A 24,578-nucleotide genomic window follows, 5' to 3' on the forward strand; every position below is an offset into this window, starting at 1 on the left:
AATAGTAAACTCAAAAAACTCGAATCCATTTAGCACCACAATATTCTAAATCAAGTTTGCATCATATATAACAATATATTACAGCTAGATTATGCATAAAATCCAGAAATATTACAACTAACAAGTACTCTAAAAACAAAAGTTGTTAATTACACGAGTACATAAAAAATGTTGTACTATTGACTTTGTTTATGAATTTACAGAATGAAACACATACCCTTATATATAATATTTTACAGCTCAATAATGGTATCGTGGATACTTTTCGATGACTTTATAAAGTTATTGAAAACATGATAAAACTATAATTATGTACAATGCAGCAAATACATTGAAGCACCAAAAATAATGAAATAAGACTGTATATTTAAAGTAACAGTCCAGTCAATTTCAAGTTAATGTTATTTTATAGTGTTCGTTTTAATAAGCATTATTGGAAACTCATTTTATGTTTATTAACTGCTCGTAAGTGAAAAAATGTATTTTTCTAACGTAAAATCTAATTAATATTCTGGTTTAGTGACGTCGCTAAACCAGAATATCAAGTATAGGACAGCGTAAATGCTTTGCTATGCAACATGCATTGGTCCGTTTTCGTCTTTGCACGTGTTATTGACATCACGGCTTAGAATACTAGCTATTGTTGTGCACTCGTAGGCTACAGATTTATTTATAATTTGCAATTTTCAACAAAGTAGTTCCTTAAAAATATAACTTTAGAAAAAACAAATAACAGATAATCAAAATAATTTTATAGACACAATTCTAATAAAATGACACTCAACTTAAAATTGGCTGGACTGTCACTTTAATGCTCAATACAATTTGTATCTATTACTCGTAAAGAAAGCATAATAATTGTTCATAATGAACATTGAACAATAAAACGAAATAATAGTATATATCTGCATGTGCACGTAATAAGATCAAGTGCTAATCTGCATCAACACTATTTGTTTTCTTTTGTTTTTCTCTCTTATCTCTTTCTGTGCGACCACCGTCCCGGTCTCTGGTACCTCCCAACCATTTTCCCACTTGTTGTTCAACATCTTTTCGGTTACAGTCCCTTTTGCAAGCACTTTTCTTGATGGTTTCTAACATTAATAATGAAACAAATAATTAAAATGTAAACAGCAAAAATTAGTAATAAAATGAAAATATTACATTCATGTTCAACAACCAAATAATAAAAATAAATTATTATTTTTATTATTTGGTTGTTGAACATGAATGTAATTTTTTCATTTTATTATATGAATATTAACTTTGGCAATTATTATTTATTTAAAGTGTAAAATAAGTATTCAAATTCTGACATTTAACTGATATTCTAATTCAATAACAAAGCTAAAGAATGTAACATCAGTTAGAAGCAAGTATAACTACATTGATGTATCAAAACCCCAACTCACTGTAAATGACGGTGAAAATTTTTGATGTGCTGAACAATCTTTTGCCTTTAGTTCCCTGCATGTTAAACAAGATAGCCAAGTTTTTTACCATGAGGAATTTCATAATCCTTTTTGTTGTTTCCCAAATATCACGCCCACCCAAATCACTCAAATAGCCAATCTATGCACAATATGAAATATATTGGGCAATATTTTTTATGTAAAAAAAACAAACAAATTTTTAATTATAAACAAAATCTACATAACTAGCAATAACTGTAAAACATCCTTTCAATACATTGGATGAACAAATTTTAATATTAACTATATTCAGAATCGATTTAATGCAAAAAATTTCAAGCATTTTTTCTATAATATTTAAAAAAAATTTCTTAACTTACTAATGCATTGGCAAAATCATTATTTTTCAGCCGTTCTTCTATTTCTTGAAAGTTATCCATTGATTGCATTGGAAAGACTACATCATCGGGAAGCTCTGTCTTATCTGCACTCTTGTTATAATGTTGCAGCAATATTTGCAGCATGTTGGTCTGAATGCGTTGAGTCTCCTGAATTTCCTTTTGAGTTTGCTTCATCTTCTCCATTGACGTTAAAATTCGTAATATTAAGGAGTCAGTAGTTGCCAATTTTGCTGCTATATTTGAAAAAAAAGCATAATAGTAATGAATTCGTAAATTTTATCTTACATATAGATACACTGCTAAATGGAAAAACAAAACAAAAATTTAAATGCTAACATTGAACAATGTTCTGACGCTTCTGGGTCAGTATATTCTTTTGGTGCCCCGCCGGTGTAGTTTGGTTTGATAGTAGTGGTGATGTTTGGTCTGCATGAACTATTCTTCGCAATACATCACCAGAAGCTGTTCATAAACTATAATATTATATAATCAAAACTATGCATCTCAACATTAAAGTTGTATGCCATAACAATTACTTTTTTAGGCATTAGTAAAAATAAAAACTGATTCCTCTGATTCAGTTTGTGTATTTGCATTTTCTGAAACTGTGTCTCCTACTTCAGTTTGTTCATTTGCATTCTCTGAACGTGTGTCCATTGCAATGCATCCTAAAGAATATACTAATTTTCACTAACAATATAACTAAGTAACTAATGTATATAACGGCTGTTATCAAATTGTAAACAATAATTTCATAAATGGTAACACGCTTAAAGAGTTAGTCTAGAAAATTTTAAATTTCAGTGAAGTAAAACTATTTAAGTGTTAGATTAATGTAATGTAATTTAACACAGAAATAATTATTTCTTTTAGTGTCATCACCAGACCAGATCGATAATAATCATTTCAAAGTTTGGTTATAAATATTACCTTTTGGATGACCTTGAATTAAAAAGTAGTCGTTAAAAAAGCCATTATCTTGTTTTCGTTAGCATATTACATCTTTTTTGCATATTCAATAATATGTGTGTACATATATATATATATATATATATATATATATATATATATATATATATATATATATATATATATATATATATATATATATATATATATATATATATATACATATACATATACATATATATAGTATAATTAAATTATAAATGTCTGGATTAGCCATTCAAAATTACAAATTATGCCAAGGTAATTAACATATATATATATATATATATATATATGTTAATTAAATAATTAACATATATATATATATATATATATATATATATATATATATAATATATATATATATATATATATATAAATAAGAGAAATTTAATATATATATATATATATACATATATATATATATATATATATATATATATATATATATATAAATAAGAGAAATTTAATATATATATATATATACATATATATATATATATATATATATATATATATATATATATATATATATATATATATATATATATATATATATATATATATATATATATACATATATATACATATATATAGTATAATTAAATTATAAATGTCTGGATTAGCCATTCAAAATTACAAATTATGCCAAGGTAAAATGTTACATCAATATATTAATTAATATTCCGTAACTTCAACAATGCAGAATTTATGTACACTTTTGTTATGAGAAATTTAATTAACAAAACTGACCTTGTGAGGTTTGGTGTGGCTGCACGGATAATTCAGCAGCAGATATTGTCTTACTAAATTCAGTGGGGGGTGCTGGAGGTAAAAATTCAGTTTGCCAGTCAGATAATTTATGACATTTCTTCTGTTTTTTTGATGTCATTTTTGAACTTGTATCACTATCACTGTTAGTATCATCTGCCGGTGCAATAATTTTTCTAAAAAGTACAAAGTATTTGTGAAAAAATGAGACGGTACAGAAACTTGATACAAAGCTAGTTTAGTGATCAAATCAGTTCTGCTATAGTTTTACTAATTCGGTTAACAAACCTTTTGCCTTGTCAGTTATTTTATAGTAGCTCTAATATATAATTTATACGACACTTGAAATATGCCGACTGTCTCGGTACCATGCGAATTGCAATATATAATTACATTAACCTTTACCACTGGCCTATGGTAGTAACACGTTTGTAGGTATTATACTATACAGCACATAAGAAATAAACTTTAAAAAAGTTAATCAATTTAGTTTAGACTCTGAATTTATCATTGTTTGCTCTGTAATATATTACTTCAATTAGTTAAATTGCAAATTTTATGTGAAATACATCACAAGATTTCTTTTATATAATATGAATGCAGAAATGTACCTTTTACGTCTATTACCATCATCTTCTCGATCTGTCTGCAAATCAGACGAATATTCAGCTACTTTGTATTTTTCCACCGCTCTTTGATACGTAACTAAAATTATTGTACAGTATACCATGCATGCGTTTCATTTCTATAAAATTTTATATTTATATTACTATATAATTAATTTAACTGCAATTTATAAATATGTACAAAAAATTTGTATCACTTCGAAAAATTATTCTGTATTACACATTTCATTAATAAACTATATATACAATATTACTACATTCAGTTATGTAAACCTGCTTTTCCAAGTGTTCTAATTTTGTACTTATTCCAATTCTTATTGGGAATAGCACTGGTCTGCACTAACTTCAAAACCTTATGTTTTGCCTCAGTGTCGGGCCAGAAACACTAATCTTCTTCTGCAGAAGTAAACCATTCTACTAGAATGATGTCTACTGTTCCGTAAGTTATGAATTCAACAACTGCAAACATTTCCTACTAAAAAAGTTTAGTTCAATTCACACAGCTGTACCAATTATGTTGTTGCAAAGTTTATTAATTAATAAAAATTGTCTTAATATTAAAAACTATTAATTGCTGTGCAACAATGGTACTGCAATATTGCCATCTTCAAATGGCAATAAAATATGTTTTTGGTTCAAATCCTTTATAGATATATAACTTAGTTTCTTTGATAATCTTCTCACTTTATAAATTCCTAAACTTGATGACGACAAAGGATATGTAAAAAAGGGGACAGCTTCCAAAAAGTTTTCATATACAATTACTGTATCATAATTTGATGACTTCAATATATTTCGCACAAGAACAATGTCTTCATGAATATTAAAACAATTATTTCCAGGTGAAACCGTAATAAACAAACTAGCTCCTTTATATTGGCCATACTGTTCGTAAGTATTTCGTGGAAGATTTTCAGGCAATGGACCTAAGTAGTGCTGATGAAAATGTTTACAAATTTCCTTATTTTCTTCAATTTTACAACATCTTTCTTTTTCAGCACATCGACGAAGTATTTGGCTAATAGGATTTTGTGGGCGTCTAACCAGTTTTTTCAATTGCCCTAAATAATTTTCAAAAGGAAATGCTGCCACATTATCCAAACTGCCATAATTCCTACAGTCATTTACTACATGAATAATTGAATGTACATTATATACAAGTTCATGCGACCCATATATAATTTGAAAGTTTTTCACAAAAGTTATTAGCAGGTTTTCAACATAATCACAAAACTTATTACACAACTTTGGATTAAGTGAAAATGTCATAGACACGCTTAACAGTAAGAAATTACGATAAACATTATCAGAAATTAACTTAAATAAAATAGTTGGTTCAGTATATAATAAAAATTGGCGCAACTCTGTTGCCTTCCATTGTTGGTACTCATACAGTGATCTTGGACGTCTCGCAAACTCTTTAGGAAAATATTTTTTAAGTGATATAAGTTTTTCAGATATTTTATTAACTGTATTAGTAGACAATCTATTTTTTAAATCGCCCTTTATCCATAAAGATATGATCCGCCTAACTATTCCCAAGCATACAAGGTGCATGTAATCAAGAGGACATTGTGTAACAAGTCCTACTGGCAAATCAGTTAACGGTGAAAGTGCGATATGGTGATCTTCATCTTTTTGCATGATATAGTCCGCATCAGTACGTAGTGTTGAATTTGTATCGGGAAACGTCATTCTATATTTCAAATGGACCCCTTCTTGTATACAGCGTTCACAGCATTGTAACCGCAATGTCCTTTTATACATTTAATAAAAGCTCTAGCTGGGGCGTCACAAATTATTGCATTTATAAATATGTCATATCGTTTTCCACGGTATTCTAAACCTTCCGACAGAGACTTCATTTCTAAAATAAAATCATTTAAATATTCCTCTACTGATGTTGGCTTTGTCTTGCCTGGATAAAGCCCAATAATAAAAACTTGTTTTTTAGGTAATTCATTTACATATCCGAGTATTGGCCAAAGTTGCGTATTTGAACTATGAAAGAGTGGAATGCCGTCAACATTTAGCGGCCATGGCGCAGTGGTTAGAGCGCTTGCTATATAAGCAGGAGATCCAGGTTCGAAACGAGCTCTGGACAAATTTTCGCGTCACGGTAAGGAAGGAGGCGTGAACTTCCCGGTTAAATGCACTTCCGCGGTGCTCTGTGATAAGACCGTTAGGACTTCTTGGGGCACCTAAAAATAAAATTAAAAAAAAAAAAAATTTATATTTAAAGATAGTGCAGAAATGTCTGATAATGCCGATTCATTTAATTGCGATAATGCACTCAATAAGGCAGTTTTTACTCCAACATAATAGTATGATCCACAAGCTCTGGCGATGATATTAGAAACCTTCTTAAGTGTTTCCATCAAAGTGCGTTCATCTTTAGGAACATTTAAACCTGCCAACCATAGAATATGCAATAGAGCTGTTACTGCAGTAGTAGAAATATTATGTGTAACTACCCACGTAGCTAGCTGATCACGAATATCACATTTACAAACATTCTCTTCATCATCGCTACTGCCTACGAACTTGTCAGAATATTCACTGAAATTGGATTCATTGTCGCTATAGTTTCCATCAGTAAGATCATACGTACTTGCTTCACTATTAAATAATTGGCTTTTACTTCGTACTTCGTACTTTCAACATCGTATTGCAATGATACATCTGAAAGATTATTATCTATCTTTTTGGAATTTTCATCAATTTCATTTTCATCCAATATGCAAGAACGTATTTCTACATCTCCACAGGTCATTATATTATTAACTGATTCATAACACAGACCTAAGTCATTGTTAATGTCGGGCTCTTCATTACGTTCATTCACACTCTTTAGTAACTCATTCACTGCCCTTCTCACTCGCCTCCTTTTTGTTCTTTGACAACATTCAAAATTTTTGGCCATATTTTATAAATATTTAACTTAGATAATAAAAAATTTATTGCAGTAAAATGTGAATTCACAAATAAAATATATTATTAAAAATTTTATGACAACATAACCAACATATTTTATGATCGATGGCATCTCGGAAAATTGTTGAAAGCTTAAATTGAAATTATTTAAAGATACCGGATATTTAACTTAATGCATTATATTACTAACCACTAACCAATAAATTAAAGCCTAATAATTACATCAGTACAAGTACTTGTAAGTTATTTTCTGTCCATTTATCGTAAAATAATATATTATACAACAATGACGTTTAAAACAAATTGATCAGTTTCTTATAAAACATATGTATAGTAAATATACTATTTTCAAAACAAAACATTAGTACTTACTAAATGTTCGCTGTTTTTTTCAAAATAAATTGATAATTAATATTTCGCTGTAACTATAGCGTTGCAAGTTGGCGCAATTAACAAATTCCCGATGCATAATATACAAATTCATAATCTAGCTGCCTTGGATGAACTGAACACTCAAAATTAAAACAAGTTTTAAATGCTATTTTATTATATTCCAATCAAAATAAATGACGGAATACGAAAATTATATATTAATAATAGTAAATAATGAGTTTCGTACTTTTAATAATTTGCCCATATGGGACCCATATAAAATTGTATGACAAGCCCACATCAAGCCCGTGCCCGGATACCCACGCAATCCCGGGATACAACCCATCTGGGCATGCTGGCCGGGAATTTGTAATGGCTTTGATAATAAATGGAATTGTAATTGTATTGATATAATTGTAATGGATATTGTATCAATTTATATGAATTTTTACAAAATGCAGGGGCTTGACAATAAAACAGATTGTGTTGTCTTGTCTTTTTCTTTTTGTCCCAGCTATCTGTATTTGTTTTATAATACATTTAGATGTATAATTTATTTTAATTTAGAAACGGAAAAAATAAAAAACTAAAAAAGAAAAACAACATAAGAACAAGATAGTATACCTTTTAGTTACCTTTTATAGTTTTAGTTACTTTTTAAGTTTTTCAAGTTAGCAAAGTTTTTGGGGAAATAGAACGACTAAATATTTTATGTAAACCAGTTACTTCCATGCCGGGAACAGAACTAAAATAAATTAATCTACATATGTATAATTATTTCTAAGCCCCAAATGCATTAGAGCTTTTATTTCTATAAGTTTTAATTTTAGACTATACGTTTAGCAGAATGAACTCATTGATTTGAAATCAAGAACTTTACTAGGTATCAAGAACATTTGCATACTACCAATCTGAAGATTTGCAATCATCCAATTAAATTCGTCAATCTTCTTATTGGCCGATGCCAATATGAAGATTGACGAGTATCATTAACAGCATCAACCATTGTTTCTTTAGCGATAATATTAGCACACTTAGAAAAAGATTTGTTTGGTTGTTATTTTTTTCAGTCATTAGTTTAGGAATGTTCATTGAAAATGTAAAATTTTTTAATCCAAAAAATTCTTTTTATTTTAAATTGCTAAGTATTACTGTTATTAACTATTATAACGCCTTGCTGCCTATTTTCTAAATAGCTAGAGAATCATTCAATGGTTTGGTTTTTTATACAATATATTTTAGATTTTTCTGATAAAAAATATTTATGGACCACAATTTCGTAAAAGTTTAATAAGGTCAATTATGTACAATACAACTTTTCCTTTAATCAAAAGACAAACTTATGTTGTTCATAAGTTCCACAGTTGCATGCAATTACCTTGTGTGCTTTGTTTAAAACCCTCGCTTATGATTAAATAGTCTTCTAAATATTTATATTAAACATTAATTGTAAAATAATTAAAAGGCACTGGAAAAATTAAGATTGATGAACAAAACATAATTTTAGGCAAAAAATTTTGCCTTTTTTAAAAGCACTGAATAAATATTTTTATACAGGTAAAGTTCTCGTATAAATATATATCGTAAGCACTGGAAACAAGCTATAAATATGCCTAAAGTAGCCTATTCAAAGTTTATTCTCACAGTTAAGTCTATTAAAATGTCTAAATTATTAACCTTTTACCTATCTAGAAAAGCTTCTTGCAATGCAAATTCGCTTATTCATAATAAATGATGAAACATATATTGTTTAAACATTTATAAGAAGAACTGATATCATATTAATACACGTGCTAAATACGGCACAAATAAAAAGTGCGACAGAATAGCCATTTTGATACAAAATTAATAATGAATTTTATATTTGTTCTATATTCACTAACACTATCGAAAGTGCCGTTATGAAATTGTGCTTCCTAAGCAAGAAACTTTTTTATTTTGATGCAACGGATCCTTAATTTTGCATAGCTTCAATATTACAATATTACAATATTATTATCAGTTGCTTGTACTGCGAGACTATTTATGCGTTTTATTGCTTAATTTTTTAATAGTATTTTAGATTGCAATATTATATAGTTTAAATGTTATTGAAATAGAATAAGATATTACCTGTCTGGCGAAAATAACTATTAAAAATTTTATTTTTAAATTTAATAATAAGCATCAAAAAAAAGGAATTATATTACACTTTCACTTTCACTTTCACTTTCGTCAGATTTGGAAACAGAACTTTTGAAATTTTTTTTATTTTTTTAGCACTTTATCTTATATACAATCTAACTTCGTGGTTTATTCTATATTCAAACTAACTTTGTGGTTTATCTTATAAACAACTTATGTTAGATGTTTTGTAACATGTTTCCTTTGACCCATTTTAACGCTAATTTTTTTAATTTTAGGCTTATGTTTTACAGTTATTTAGGTTTATGTTTTAAAATTATGTAGGCTTTTGTTTTAAAGTTATTTAGGTTAATTTTTTAAAGTTATTTAGGCGTATGTTTTAAAGTTATTTAGGCGTATGTTTTAAAATTGTCTAAAAATTTATGATTTAAAGATTTTCGTTTAATATTTTTTTTACCATAACATAACGCCAAACCTTTTAAACAACTTTTCTTTAATGTTGTTTTTATGTATTTTCCTCGTCATTTTCTTTTCAACGAAAAACAACTATATAAAACTTATGAAAAGTGTTTATTTTTAGATTGAATATAAAATGGATGATAAAGTAGACGTATCAAAAAAACCAGATTTCAATGTAAGTATAACTTTTATCCTCACAAAAAACTATTAAATATTTATCTCATTACAAGAAATTAAAACAAATAATAAATACATATTGTTTTTGTTAATATAAATGTATAGCTACACAACAATTGAAATATTTATATATACGTAATCAAAGCTACTTAATACATAGGTGGACCTAATATAACGGTGTTATAATCTTCTATAAAACGTCAGTAATGAAGTGATACTGTAAATATTATAATACAGGATTGATCTACCAGTCATAATTACTTTATGATAATGTATATCAAAATGTAATCATAATTAATGCGGTAGTGGTGTAGTGGTAGAGCGTTCGCCTCATAAACGAGAAGTTCCGAGTACGATCCCCACCAAGTGTCTGGCAGTACCACACTCAACTCCTCCGACTAGAAGCAGTTATTGATGCTATCAAAACACATACAAAATACTTAAACGTCTTCGTCATGATTTGTAAATACAGTGTAATACAAGATTTAGCAATAAAAAATTATTAAATTACAATAGATTCATGTTTCTTCAATAAAATACGTTTTCTGATGGATGGTCTAATACTTTTGTCAATAACTGTATATTTCAGTATATACATAAATATATTTTTTTCATTTAAAAAGTATTTATTAAAGCTAAAATTTAATGTCAGGTTAAAAGAAAATTATTAATCATACACATATTAATATATTTAAAGACGTTCAACTCAAAATCTAATCAATAGTTTAAAAACGATTTTTTGTTTTTAGCATCAGAAACAATGCTGTTCTTCTCGAGGAAATTTGAATAATAATGGCATACCTATTAGTAAGCCATTTTTTTTAGTCAACTGTCTTCAACTATGTAACCTTTCATGTGAGTTTGACTCAGGAATATTTCTTATTGACGGAGACAGTTTGCTGTTATTAGCAATTTTTGATTCTAATTTAAGCAATGTTCATGGTGGGCAGACACTTCATTTTGTTTATCTTGTGGAAAGACAACTACAAAAATTTATGAGACGCAAAGGAAAATTTCATATAGTTTTTTTTAAAGATTCCCTTTTCGTAAATGAACCACAAAACCAACTATTAAGAGAAATTTTGATTTTTCATCTTAAAGAAGAATTAAATATTACTATTTGGAATCAGTTTCAAAATGCTTGGGATGTCTCTTTCAAAGCATGGGTTCAAACTAATAACCCCATTTTTTTCTTGATGTTTGATGCTTTTAAAAATTGTCGTTATCAAACTTTGTTTTTGCAAATGGAAAAAATTTTAGCCCTACAAATAAACGTAGTCTTCATCAATGATATTACTGTTAGAATAGCATCTTTAGAAGGATATCATATTTCAGCAAAAAAAACGAAGAAAGAAAAGTCAAGAGAGAACATTGTAAAGAACACATATCATGCTTTTTATAAAAAACAACTTCAGTTGCAGGTCATGTTACAGTTTGATACATTTTCAAAGTTTAATGATATTCAATCAGAATTTGTTGCAGCATATTTGTTTATGGAGCAATATCTGTTTGCTCAAAAGTATGTAGACTTTGCCAAACTTATTGTACTTTATGTTTTGGTTAAAAAAAATTTACCTTTGCAGAAGAGAGCATTGCCTAAAGTTAAACATAATGTTGAGTTTGAGTCTTTGATAACTAAATTCCAGCATGTACTGAGTAAAGTTGTTCAACAACGAAGAGAGGCTGGTGTATTAAAAAAAAATGAAATTGTTTGTGATATCTGGGATGGTAACCTCTTTGCTACATTTTGTAATATATACTGTAAACAGTTAAATCAAGGAGAAGTTTTATTTGACAGTGATATTTTCATCAATTATAAGAATATTATTGATAAGTTTAATGAGGAGTGTGGTGGCAGATTGAAATCAACACTTCCTTTTGATTTTGGATTTAAAAATTCTTGTGAGAGAAACAACGAATCATCTTCTGCTTCAAATAAAAATCTTCTATCTCTTCTACTCTCTCTTAAAATAATTTCAACTCCAGTTTCAGGGAGTTTTTTGATTCAGGTTGTTCCAGTGCATAGTAAGCTTGTTACATTGTATGCAGATAAAATAAGTAATCAGATGGAAGTTGCGGTTGACAATTATCCTTTATTAGCTAAATCGCTTCCAAGTTTCAAAATATTTGAAGATAAATATCATTGGCACTGCAAAATTTTAATTGATGAATATGAAATGCTCTCTTTACGTGAAAAAAAGGAACTGGAAGTGATGAAAAAAGAAACTTCAACAAAAGTAAAACAAATAACTAAACAAAGTGAGTTAAAAGCGAAAAAATTAGAACAGAAAAATAACAATCGCTTCTCTAAGTACCTTCAAATGTATGGAGAAAGCTTAGGTGTCATTGAAACAAAAAATATTGTCCTAGAAGACAAGAGTGAAACAAAGTTGAACAAGCATAGAGCTATAAGTAAAAAGAAAGTTTCTAGAAAAGCACAAATAATTATTGAAATGAATAGCCTGAGAAAACTTGAAGAACAACGAAATAAGGACAATGAAAAGTGGAAGAGCTTATTAGATCAAATTCAAGACCTGAAGTTTTCTGAGGCTCTTAAACTTATTCAAGAAAATGAAAAAAGTTTTTTTTATGATGAGATTAAGATCAAACTTGAAGTCAAAAAATTATCAATCCTAAGAAATTTGTTAAATAATAAAGATTCAAACCACTTAAATCACACCATCAATCTTTTTTTAATTGTTTCAAAAATTTTCAGCAAATATATGAATACACTTTCATCGGTTGATAAAAAAATCATAGCAAAAGCTTTAAATACAGCTGGATTTTTCAAACTTTTAAAATTGCTCAGTTTAGAGTCTTTTGTCAAACCTACCAAAGCTGAATCAATATGTCATATTGAGTTTCAATTGAAATACTTGGGTCAATTTTTGTCAAGAGTAGAACGTAGTGATCCTGACCCGAGGATTTCTGACTTTATCCCCGATACCTGGCAGAGAAAACTCTTTGATGTAGTTGATAATAATCAATCTGCATTAATAATTACTCCAACAAGCTCAGGTAAAACATATGCATCATATTATTGCATGGAGAAAATATTAAGAAGCAGTAACAATGATGTTCTAGTTTACGTTTCTCCAACAAAAGCGTTAGTTAATCAGGTGCAAGCTTATGTAAATAGTAAATTTACGAAAAGTGAATTACCTGATGGAAAGTCAATTTGTGGGGTATTTACAAGGGATTATAAACACAATGTGAATAATTGTCAGATACTCATCACTGTTCCACAATGTCTTGAAATTCTTTTGCTGTCTATACAAACCTATGCATGGTCTCAAAAGATAAAATATGTTATCTTTGACGAAGTTCACTTAATTGGTAGAGATATTGATGGTGAGACTTGGGAACATTTGTTATGTATTATTTCGTGTCCCTTTCTAACACTTTCAGCAACAGTTGCAAACCCTGAGGTTCTTCATAGTTGGCTTCAAGATATTCAAAACTTTCAAAAAGAGAATAAAACAATGCTTGGCATTAAAAGAGATGATTTGTCTTACAAAGTTGAATTAGTTATTTTAAAAAATAGATATTCTGATTTAGAAACTTTTGTCTATCTTCCAAAAAACACAAAGAATTATCAGGAGTTAGGAAGCCTTCAAAGTATTCATCCAATTTGTACACTAAAATTATCAGCTGTTATTGCGGAAGGAATACCAGAGCATATTACTTTGTCACCGAGAGAATGTTTGAAACTTTATGAAACAATGAAAAAAGTAAATTCAGAAAAGCCAGAGCTAGTTAACTTATCTTCCTCTCAATATTTTGTTAATAGAACATTTTTAACCCGTGATGAAGTTAGATTGTATGAGAACGAGTTAAAAAAAGAGTTTTTTAGCTGGACCTCTAAAAGGAAATATTTTGAAGAAGTTCAGCAAATGTTATTTGAATCAGAAAATAATTTTATAGCATGGAAAGCTAACAAAAAGTCTTTTAAAGTAAACGAAGAGGACTACTTACTAAGTGCATTTATAAATTTAATCAAAGTCTTGAAAAAAAAGTCTATGCTACCTGTGATTGTATGTTGTTTGGATCGATTTTTGTGTCATCGTTTAGTGAAGACTGTTATAGAATATTGTGAACAGAAAGAAGAAACTTTTATTAAAAACAAAACTGTTAATAAATTATCTTGTTATGAAAAGTCTGTAATGAAAAAGAGTAAAGATAAAGCTAGTAAAAAAGACGTACCAAAAATAGAAGAAATTACTAACTTTTGGCTTGATCATAATTTTGTTAAAGGTGCTACTTTTGCTGGTAAACTTTAGTTTAGTTAAATTTTTTTTTCTTTCTTAATGTCTTTCTTTCATATTTAAAAAAATTTGAACGTTGCTGTGTTTTCTTGTTTGAAGTTTGCTTGGGTAATTTTATTTTGATTTTTTACAAGTTATTTAGTATAATACTTATTTAATTATACTTTAGTATAATACCTGATCGATTATTCTTGAGTATAATATTTGATCGATTTTACTTTAGGATAATACTTGATTGATTATACTTTAGTATAAAACTTGATCGATCATATTTTAGTATAATACTTATTTGATTATACTTAAGTATAATACTTGATTGATTATACTTTAGTGTAATACTTATTTGATTTGAAACAATTATTTTTATCATTGCAAAAAATCCAAGAGGATTATAAGTTTTTTTTTATATCATTACTGTTGCACCCCTATCTTAACCATGTTGTTCTAAAACACACACCTTTGAAAACAAGGTCGTTTTGTGGAAAAACATGTTAAGCGCGTTACAAGCAGGCACGCATTATATATATATAGATATATATATATATATATATATATATATATATATATATATATACATATATATATATATATATATATATATTTTATATATATATATATATATTTATATACATATATTAAATATATATATATATATATATTATATATATGTATTTATATACATATATTAAATATATATATATATATATTTTATATATATATATATATATATATATATATCTATATTCATAAATATATATATATATATATATATATATATATATATATATACATATATATATATATATATATATATATATATATATCTATATATATATATATATATATGTATATATATATGTATATATATATATGTTAAACATATAGATTCACATATATATATATATATATATATATATATATATATATATATATTTAGATCCTCTAAAATAAAGCGAAAATAATATATCAAATACTTTAAAACCAAAACAAATGAAAATAAGATTCTTTATAAAAATCATGCCAAAAAATTTGAGATATAATAATATCTAAGATATTATTATATCTTAAATATATATATAAGATAATGAAAAAGTTTAAAAATTGTACTACTCAAATTTACTTGAGATGAACAAACATAAATGTAAACGTACATGGAAAATTCTTAGAGAACTTACTGGCATGCAAAAAATAAAACCGTGTCACTGTCCAAAACTATAAAGATTAATGATAAATTTTTTTCTGATCCAACTGTAAAAAGTAGTTAATAAAATAAATATTTTTGTTTCTGTTGGCCCTAGTCAAGCTAATAAAATTCCTTTTCTGACTGATAAAATAGATGAGTATGATTTTTCGATTACTTCGGACTTAATATTTTATTAATTATTTTACGAAGAGTTTGAGCAATCTTTTAAGATACTTAAGTGTATTAAATCAGTTGGCCATGATAACATAAATGGTAATGTTATCATTGAGTCTTACGAACCCCTAAAAGATGTACTATTTAAAATTTAAATTGTTCATTGAAAACGTTTTTCCTGATTTTCAAAAAATAGCTTAAGTGACACCAATTTTCAAAGCTGGTGATACAACCAATGTTTCTAACTATTGCTCAATATCTGTTTTGTCTGTTTTTTCTAAAGTTATGGAGAGATTTTACATAACGTAGTTTATAATCACCTTTCTTCAAATAATATACTATATATTAATCAATACGGATTCAAATAAAAAACTCAACAGAACATATAATAATCCAAAGTAATCACAATATTTCTGAATCTTTTGAAAATTCTCAATTCACGTTGGGAGTTCTCATACATTTATCAAAAGCTTTTGATACAATTGATCATATAGATCTTCTAAAAAAATTTGTGTATTATGAAATTAAAGGAAATACTTTACTGGTACTTAAAAACTATTTGAGCAACAAGTTTGTTTATAGTAATTTAACTGACCCATCCAATCTGTTAAACATAACATGTGGTGTTCCCTAGGGTTCTATACTTGGGCCCCTTCTCTTTCTCATTTACGTCAATGGTTAACATAGAGCTTCAAACATGATTGCTGTCATGTTTGCTGAAGACACTAGCCTCTTTTTATCTGACCACAACATTACAACAGTATTTTAAAATATGAATATCAAATTAACAAAAATTTCTTAATGGTTTAAAATAAACAAGCATTCACTTAATGTTGAAAAACTAATTAAATACTTTTCATTCTGCTTCTAAAAAAAACTTCTGCCTTACTATTACTTTTTATTGACAAAATTCTAATAAAAAGAGTAATTAAATCAAACTTTTTGGGTATCTAAATCAATGAAAACGTTAATTGGAAATATAACATAGAATTCTTGTGTATTAAAGTTGCTAAAAGTATAGGAATATTCTATAAAGCCAGAAGTGCTTTAAATAAACGTAACTTAACTCAATTATATTTTCCTTTATCTATTGTCATTTAAACTATGCAAATATTGCTTGATGTAGTGCTAATAAATTCAAAATTAGGCCTCTTTATTGTCAACAAAAGCATGTTGCTCGTCTTATTAATTTTAAAGATAGATTTACTCATGCCAAACATCTCTTATTTGAAATGAAAATTCTTGATATATATCAGCTAAATGTTATAATACTTTTGTTTTATGAACAAATGTGAAACTAACTCGAACCATGTTTCTTTCCATAATTTATATACCTTTAAAGATAAAAATAAATACAACTTAAGAAATGATAATTTAATTCGTCATCCATTTTTTCAAACTAAATTTGGAAAATCAAGCATTTCATTTCTTCTTTTTTTCATTTCATTTTAGCTTCTCTTCGGAATAAAATAGTTTTAAAACACTTTGATTTTTTCTTCGGAATGGAGTTACCTCTCATTCAAAAAAAAGTTTAAGCAAATCATTTTGTCTTTTGATGATATATTTTTGTATTTTCAAACATTGAATAATTTACATTTTTGTTTTTTATGCAGTTATGCAACTGAAAATGTATATGAGTGCATTTAAATTTTTCTTGTGCATTATACGCTTGACCATGTATTTATGCATTTGATTTTTATGAGAATTTTGAATTAACGAGCGGTTCTCAATGAAAACTTGATAGTCTTTTGCGAGTGTCTGCTTTCTTTCTATTTATTAAACCATATGCTTGTATATTTTTTGGTTATTCATATTTTTTAGTTGTGAAAGGATTTTTTAATCTGAACAGTTTCATTTATTTGCATAACGACTTTTTAAACTTTGTATAAATGTTAAGTTTCAAGTTCTTCATCACCGGTTTTCTGTGACAAGAACTGATGGTCTTTTTTAAGTATCCGGGTTCTTTATTCATTTTTTTATTTATTTATTTTTAAGTTATCTCCACTTAATAAAAAAGAGCAAATAATATTAGTGTGAAAGACGGAAAGAGTAGAATAAGAAAGGTAGAAAAGATAGCGGATAGATATTGCACCGGATGTTAAAATGTGTAATTATAAAGCTATTCGCTTTAGTTTCGTAAACAAAAAAGAAACGACATTAAGACTTTACTTAAACGCCTAATCTTTACACGTTGACGAGAATAAGTAACATTCGTAGTATTGAAAAAATATAGTATTTTGATTTTTCGCCAATAATATTCATGTATGAAAATTAAAAATGGCGGCAACGAAATAACAGTTTTTTTTTTAAAATTCTATATTAAATGAAGGGAGTATGACAAACATGTTGGGAATTGTGACAACAAGGGAGTATGACAAACATGTTGGGAATTGTGACAACAAGGGAGTATGACAAAGATGTAGGGAGTTGTGACAACTAATAAAATTTAAGCCTTTAGTAAAATGGAAAACTTTTTTTTGATTTTAAAAAGTTGCTTTAGTTATCTTTTCAATCAAATGTTGTGTTATGATTTGAAGTAAGAAAAGAAGCTTAAACTATTTTTAAAATTGGCTATTAAAATAACTTTAAAATAACTGGGTTAAAATGAATAATTTAAAAATTCGTGGCTTATAACATAAAGTGTTGGCTATCAAACCACGCATTTTAAAAATATACACAAGTCCGTCGCACCATTAGGCTCCTTGAGACTTACTTGTGATTGTCGTTGAACATATAAATATATATATATATATATATATATATATATATATATATATATATATATATATATATATATATATATATATATATATGTATATAATAATGGCATGTTCAGTTGAACTCACTTTTCTGAAACCATACTCGTTGTTATGAAGTAAGTAAGAAAATATAGAAAGAACAGAGATGGTACGATAACTACTGATATTAGATAATTCTTCTGAGCAAATATCTTTATCCATAGATATAAAAAAATCATAAAATAAGGTTTGGATTTTTGGTATTTTACTTGACAGAGTTGATCCAATTTCAGTGAAATATTTATTTAATTCATGAGCTTTAATTTGTGGTTCATACAAGTAATTGTTATTGCCTTTTAAGTATTAGTGGCAAAGAGCTTGGACATGTTTTTTGTTTTCCAGTAATTTCTTTCAATACTTCCCAAGTGCTTTTTGAGTCATTTTTTATTTTATTAATTAATTTTGATATTAAATTTTGATTTTATTTTATTAATTAATCTTTGTGAATTTTTTCGCTAGCTGGTGTTTTTGTTTATAGATATTTATGTATAGCTTTTGTTTAGTTTTAGTTTTTAATGCAACTGTAACAATTGGGAAATTAGATTCGTAAACGGAGGTGAATGTTTCAAAGGATTTTTCATAAAAATTGTTTGCGTTTTTATTAAAATTTAAGTGTTTCCATTGTACTAATGAGAGCTGATTTTTGACTCAACATTTGATGGTTTAAAAAAACGTTTTTTTGTAACTTTATTTAGGCGGTAACCTAAATAAAGTTACAAAACTGACCTACCGCCTAAACTTTTGTTTAGGCGGGAGGTCAGTGGTTATGGTTAGAAAAATAGGAAAGTGGTCTAATATATCTGTTTTTAAGATGCCCAATTTTATATCACTGTTGAACAAGTCTGTGGAAATAATATTTTCCAGCAAAGTTGCTGAATTTTTTGTTATTACTGTTGGATAATTTATTAAAGGAATTGCTCCAGATTTAAAAATTGTATCATAAAAATTTCTAACTTTGTTATCGTCATTGTAGTCAGGGCCGGTGCAAGGGCTATGCAAATTAATCGGTCGCATAGGGCGCCGGCTTTTCTGGGGCGCCGCGCTGGCGTAGCTAACGTTTTTTTTCATTGTTTTTTTTTTTAAGTTTAAATTTGGATCTAAAAAAGTATAAGTTAAAAATAATATTTGGCGTCTTTAATGTGTACAAGTAGTGAGTTGTTCACGTACTAGGGGCGCCAAAGTTGATATGCTAGACTATTGATTTTTTAAATACTTGCTCAGCACTTCAATGAAAAAAATAATTACATCAAAAAGTAGTAGTTAGGTGATTGTTTGAAAGAATAAGTTTGTTAGTTTATTGTTTATTTAAATCGTGTTTTTTGAGTGTTAAATGTTTATTGTAACTGGTATTTACATTTTTTATTAGGGGCGCCAAAGTTTATATTTTAAACTATTAATTTTGTAAGTATTTGCTCAGGACTTAAATGAAAAAACAATTACAGCTAAAAGTAATCGTTAGTTAAATATTTGAAAAAATAAGTGGGTGAGTTATTAAGGCGGAAAAAAAGAAACCTTCGGGTTTCTTTTATAGAAAACGCAAATCAGATATGAAGAGAGAAGACAAAAAACAAGCAAAGGCATTTAGTAAATTTTTCTCAATATTAGAAAAACAAGATTTAAGCGATAATCAGCATCAATTTCAGGTAAGAAATAATACAAGAGTGCATTTATTATTATCAAGTTAGTAAATAAATACAATATTAATAATTTAGAGAGATAATAGACTGTTATTTAAACCTTAATAAACATTGTGTGATTTTTTCACAACACTTTTTTCATTGATATTGGGTATTGAGTGTACTTTCAACCATATTTATAAGTCATAACAAAAAAAAAATAAAATAACTTGTACTCTAGGAGAAGAAGATGTCAAAAGAAAATCCACAGTCTTAAGTTTTAAAAGATATTCCTGCAGAAGCAGTTGAATCTTTTTCTCTAAGAGAATGCTTACATTACCAACCAAGTACGAGTACGTCAAGTTCACCAACTTCATTTAAGGTTTGTGCTTTATTTTGAATTTGTTAGTTCATATGCATTTTGTTGAAAAAAAATTATATACAGAACAGTCAAAGGCCTTCGAAAGTACCAAGTCTTGTTTTAAAATAAAAACTTTAATTTTAACTCCTCTCCGACGAAATCTATTTTGAATTTAGTTAAAAAAATCTGCCGCAAGTTTAAAAATGTTTTTAAAAATATAAGTAAATAATGCCAAGGTATTTTTTCTTTTTTTCCATTTATTTATGTTTATCGCTTAAACAAGGGTATGTTGTATAAGATTACAAAGAATTTAAGCGGACTTTTCCACCACGTTAGTCTTTATTTATTTAAAAACTTTGTTTTTAGTTGAATGTTTACAATAGTTTTGTAAAAAATATAAGCTAAATAAAATCAACAAATTAAACTCTTCAAACAAATAAGTGAGTTAAAAAACTAAATCAAAATATAGTTGTATATTGTATGCATATAAATATATACTACAATTCTGGATATTAGTAAACAAAATAAAATAAATAATAATAAATACGGCAAATTAATTTTTTTTGGTGTAAAAATAAAAACAAACAAAAATACAAAATAAAAGATAAAATATAAAAAAATACTTTTAACAAATTTTACAAACAAAAGATTTATATGCCATTTTAAAAAAGTGAAAAAGTAGATGTAAGTTGAAAAAAATCAACTAAAAACCTTTGTAATAAACATCCTTCATCCACTATTAAAAATGAACTTTAAAAATAATGTTGTTTTTGTATAAAACCTAATTTAGTAAAATAATCATCGTTATTGTTTCAGAACTCTGGTGCTGAGGAATATGCAGTCACTTCGTCACTATCATGGGACTCGCTTGAAGACTGCGGAATGTGGCCAGCCAGAATCACAGATAGCATTCGTCAAGTGCTTGTTGTAAAAGGACCAGTGCAGATTAAAAATATTAACTTTTCTATTGACAGTAGTTTAGGCAGACGGTTCACAATTGTCAATTACAAAATTAAGTTGCCAAATGGAGAAGACATTGACAGGGATTGGCTAGTGTATTCAATAACTAAAAATTCAGTATTTTGCAACACTATTGATTCCCAACATCAACGTATGATTCAAGCTGAAGCTGACCATTGGTATGCAGTTTTAAAACGACTTGTTTGTATTGTGCAATTCCTTGGCACTCAAGGATTAGCCTTTCGTAGAACAAGTGAAACAGTTTTCAAAGAAAACAATGGAAACTTTTTAAAACTTGTTGAACATATTTCAAAATTTGACACTGTCCTTTCTGAACATCTTCGTCGGATAACTGCCAAAGAAACTCACGTACATTATTTAAGCAAAAAAATTCAAAATGCGTTTATTGTTCTTCTTTCCTGTAAAGTTACAGAGCATATCGTGTGTGAACTGAAAAAAGCTTTGTATTATTCCAGAATTCTTGACTGCACTCCTGACGTAAGTCGTAAAGAACAAATGAATCTTGTTGTTCGGTTTGTCTATCCAGGTGAAGAAGTAAACATAAGGGAACATTTTCTTGGATTTGTTCAGGTCTCAGATACATCAAGCTTGCCCATACATGGGCAAGGGTTGACAGCTTGTTTGTTAGACGAGCTTTCAAAAAAAGGAATATCTTTACAAAATATGCGTCGCCAAGGTTATGATAATGGATCAAATATGAAGGGAAAGAATGTAGGAGTACAAAAAAGGATCCTTGACCTTAGCCCACGAGTTTTTTTTGTTCCTTGTGGAAGTCATTCATTAAACCTTGTTGTCAATGATGCAGCACTTTCCTATACTTTAGCTGTTAACTTTTTCAACAATATACATGAACTTTATAACTTTTTTTCTGGATCAAACCATAGATGGAATATATTAACAAATCATGTAACTAACTTGACTGTAAAACCATTAAGTGAAAGCCGTTGGGAGAGCAGGATAGACGCCCTCAAACCTTTGCGATTCCACATTGATGAGATTTATGACGCTGTCTATGAATCAACGTTAGATTCTAAGATTGATGCTTTTGGAATTGCCAAAAAAATTACAGATTTCAAATTTCTATGCTATTTGGTCACTTGGTATGTTGTTTTGTTCATAATTAATTTAGTAAGCAAAACATTTTAGATGAAAACTGTTGATTTGCAGAGCGCTTTGAAACTAAATGAAAGTGTAAAGTATTTTTTGGAGAACTTGAGACCAGAAAATGGACTGAATAAATGTTATTACAGATACAAAGGAACTAGCCGAAAAGCTGGACATCTATCCAAATTTCAATGATGAAGAAGTGGTTAGGCCAAGAAAAAGATCAAAAGATCAAAGATTAAAGAGCAATTTAAATTAAAAAGGCAATTTTCCTATGAAAGCAAAGATGAACCTGTGAAGTCGGCAAAAGAGTCTTTCAAAGTAAATTTCTTTTTTATAGTTTTAGACACTGCAATTAATTCGTTATCAGAAAGTTTTAAACAAATTGAAAATCACAGCAAACATTTCGAATTCCTTTATAACTTGAATAAAAAAATAGACAAATGTGAAACATATGGAATTAAAGAAAAGTGCAAAAACCTGCAATCCATTTTGACAGCTAATGGCAAGAGTGACATCAACGGGAATGAACTGTTTCGTGAAATTATAATTTTAGCTCCAATGTCGCCAAACGATAGCTGCCCCAAAACTGACATCTTTCCCAATGTGTATGTAGCACTGAGAATTTTGCTTACCTTCTCCGTATCAGTGGCCAGTGAAGAAAGAAGTTTTTCTAAATTGAAAATTATCAAAAATTATCTTCGATCGACTCTTTCTCAGGACCGCCTTAGTGGGATGGCCACATTAGCAATTGAACACCAGGTTCTGAGTACAATTGAAACCGATTCATTTCTAAAAGGCTTTGCTAAAGTTAAGGCAAGAAAAGTTTGTTTCTAATAGTTTTTAAAAGCATTGTGTTTGTTAAAGGCTTTACAACTTTTTAAAATTATTATTTAATACAAAGTTCATTTGCTATTTACATTGTCTATAAAAGTTATTTTACGATGTTTATTATTTTATGTCACTTTGTATTATTTATCTACCTAATGTACTGTTAGGTTTATTTGTTCATAAAAAGTATGATATTTACAATTCCATTGGATAGTTTTATTGACAACATGTTTATATATATATATATATATATATATATATATATATATATATATATATATATATATATATATATATATATATATATATATATAAATGTATATATATATATATATATATATATATATATATATATATATATATATATATATATATATATATTTAATTATATCTTTTTGTTAATTTCTTTGTTTAAAAATTAATTTTACGGCGCTTTCAATTATGTATTCAGTTTTTAAGTAATTTACGGTAAACATTTAATAGGATATTATGTTTGTTATGTATTCTAGGGGTTTTAATAAGTATGCGCAATTTACCAAAAGCACATTTTATGATAAGTTAATGATACGCATATCATTGTATAATTACATAAATTGTAGGTAAAAAAAAACAAAAAAAGAAAATACCATATGTGTTCTTATATTGTTCTTGGAATTTTCTCTTCCATCAAAGTTCTAAATATAAGTCTTTGTTCCTTTAAATTCCATAATTGGAAAGATTGTTTTAAAATTGCTGCAATATTGGCATCCAACACTTCCTTAGGACGTGCAGTTTTAATTTTATTGCCCTCGATTATTCATTGCAGCATATTAATATCAAATTGCTTGCATATTAGCCATATCTCACTAATAAATAAACTTTGATTATTTACACACGACAACTGAGTCATTATAATGGAGTAACATATGGGGTCATTAAGTAGCCTGATATATAAGTTTAATTTGTTATGAATAAGAACGTTCGATACAGAGTCTACTTTGAAAAAAGAATGGAGGTGATTTTTACTGTGCTTAGAAATATTAAAAAATGATTCTAAGACAG

General features: G+C 27.6%; 2 protein-coding genes across 2 annotated transcripts in view; both read left to right on the forward strand.

The window, feature by feature from the left end:
* Positions 1 to 7,171: 7,171 nt before the first annotated feature.
* LOC100206432 (probable ATP-dependent RNA helicase DDX60) overlaps positions 7,172 to 24,578 on the forward strand; it is an 85,744-nt gene continuing 68,337 nt past the window's right edge. The window contains exons 1-3 of the mRNA XM_065806305.1: positions 7,172 to 7,330; positions 10,169 to 10,222; positions 10,974 to 14,493. Of these exons, the coding sequence (XP_065662377.1) occupies positions 10,181 to 10,222; positions 10,974 to 14,493 (3,562 nt within the window). The 5' untranslated portion in view covers positions 7,172 to 7,330; positions 10,169 to 10,180. The remainder of the gene's footprint in view (positions 7,331 to 10,168; positions 10,223 to 10,973; positions 14,494 to 24,578) is intronic.
* On the forward strand, positions 20,099 to 23,741 carry LOC136084918 (uncharacterized). The gene is made up of 3 exons (XM_065806307.1): positions 20,099 to 20,287; positions 20,502 to 20,642; positions 21,438 to 23,741. The coding sequence occupies exon 3, from the start codon at positions 21,504 to 21,506 to the stop codon at positions 22,746 to 22,748; it is 1,245 nt and encodes a 414-aa protein (XP_065662379.1). The 5' UTR covers positions 20,099 to 20,287; positions 20,502 to 20,642; positions 21,438 to 21,503; the 3' UTR covers positions 22,749 to 23,741.

This window comes from Hydra vulgaris, chromosome 09 (genome assembly GCF_038396675.1).
Source record: "Hydra vulgaris chromosome 09, alternate assembly HydraT2T_AEP".
Taxonomy (NCBI): domain Eukaryota; kingdom Metazoa; phylum Cnidaria; class Hydrozoa; order Anthoathecata; family Hydridae; genus Hydra; species Hydra vulgaris.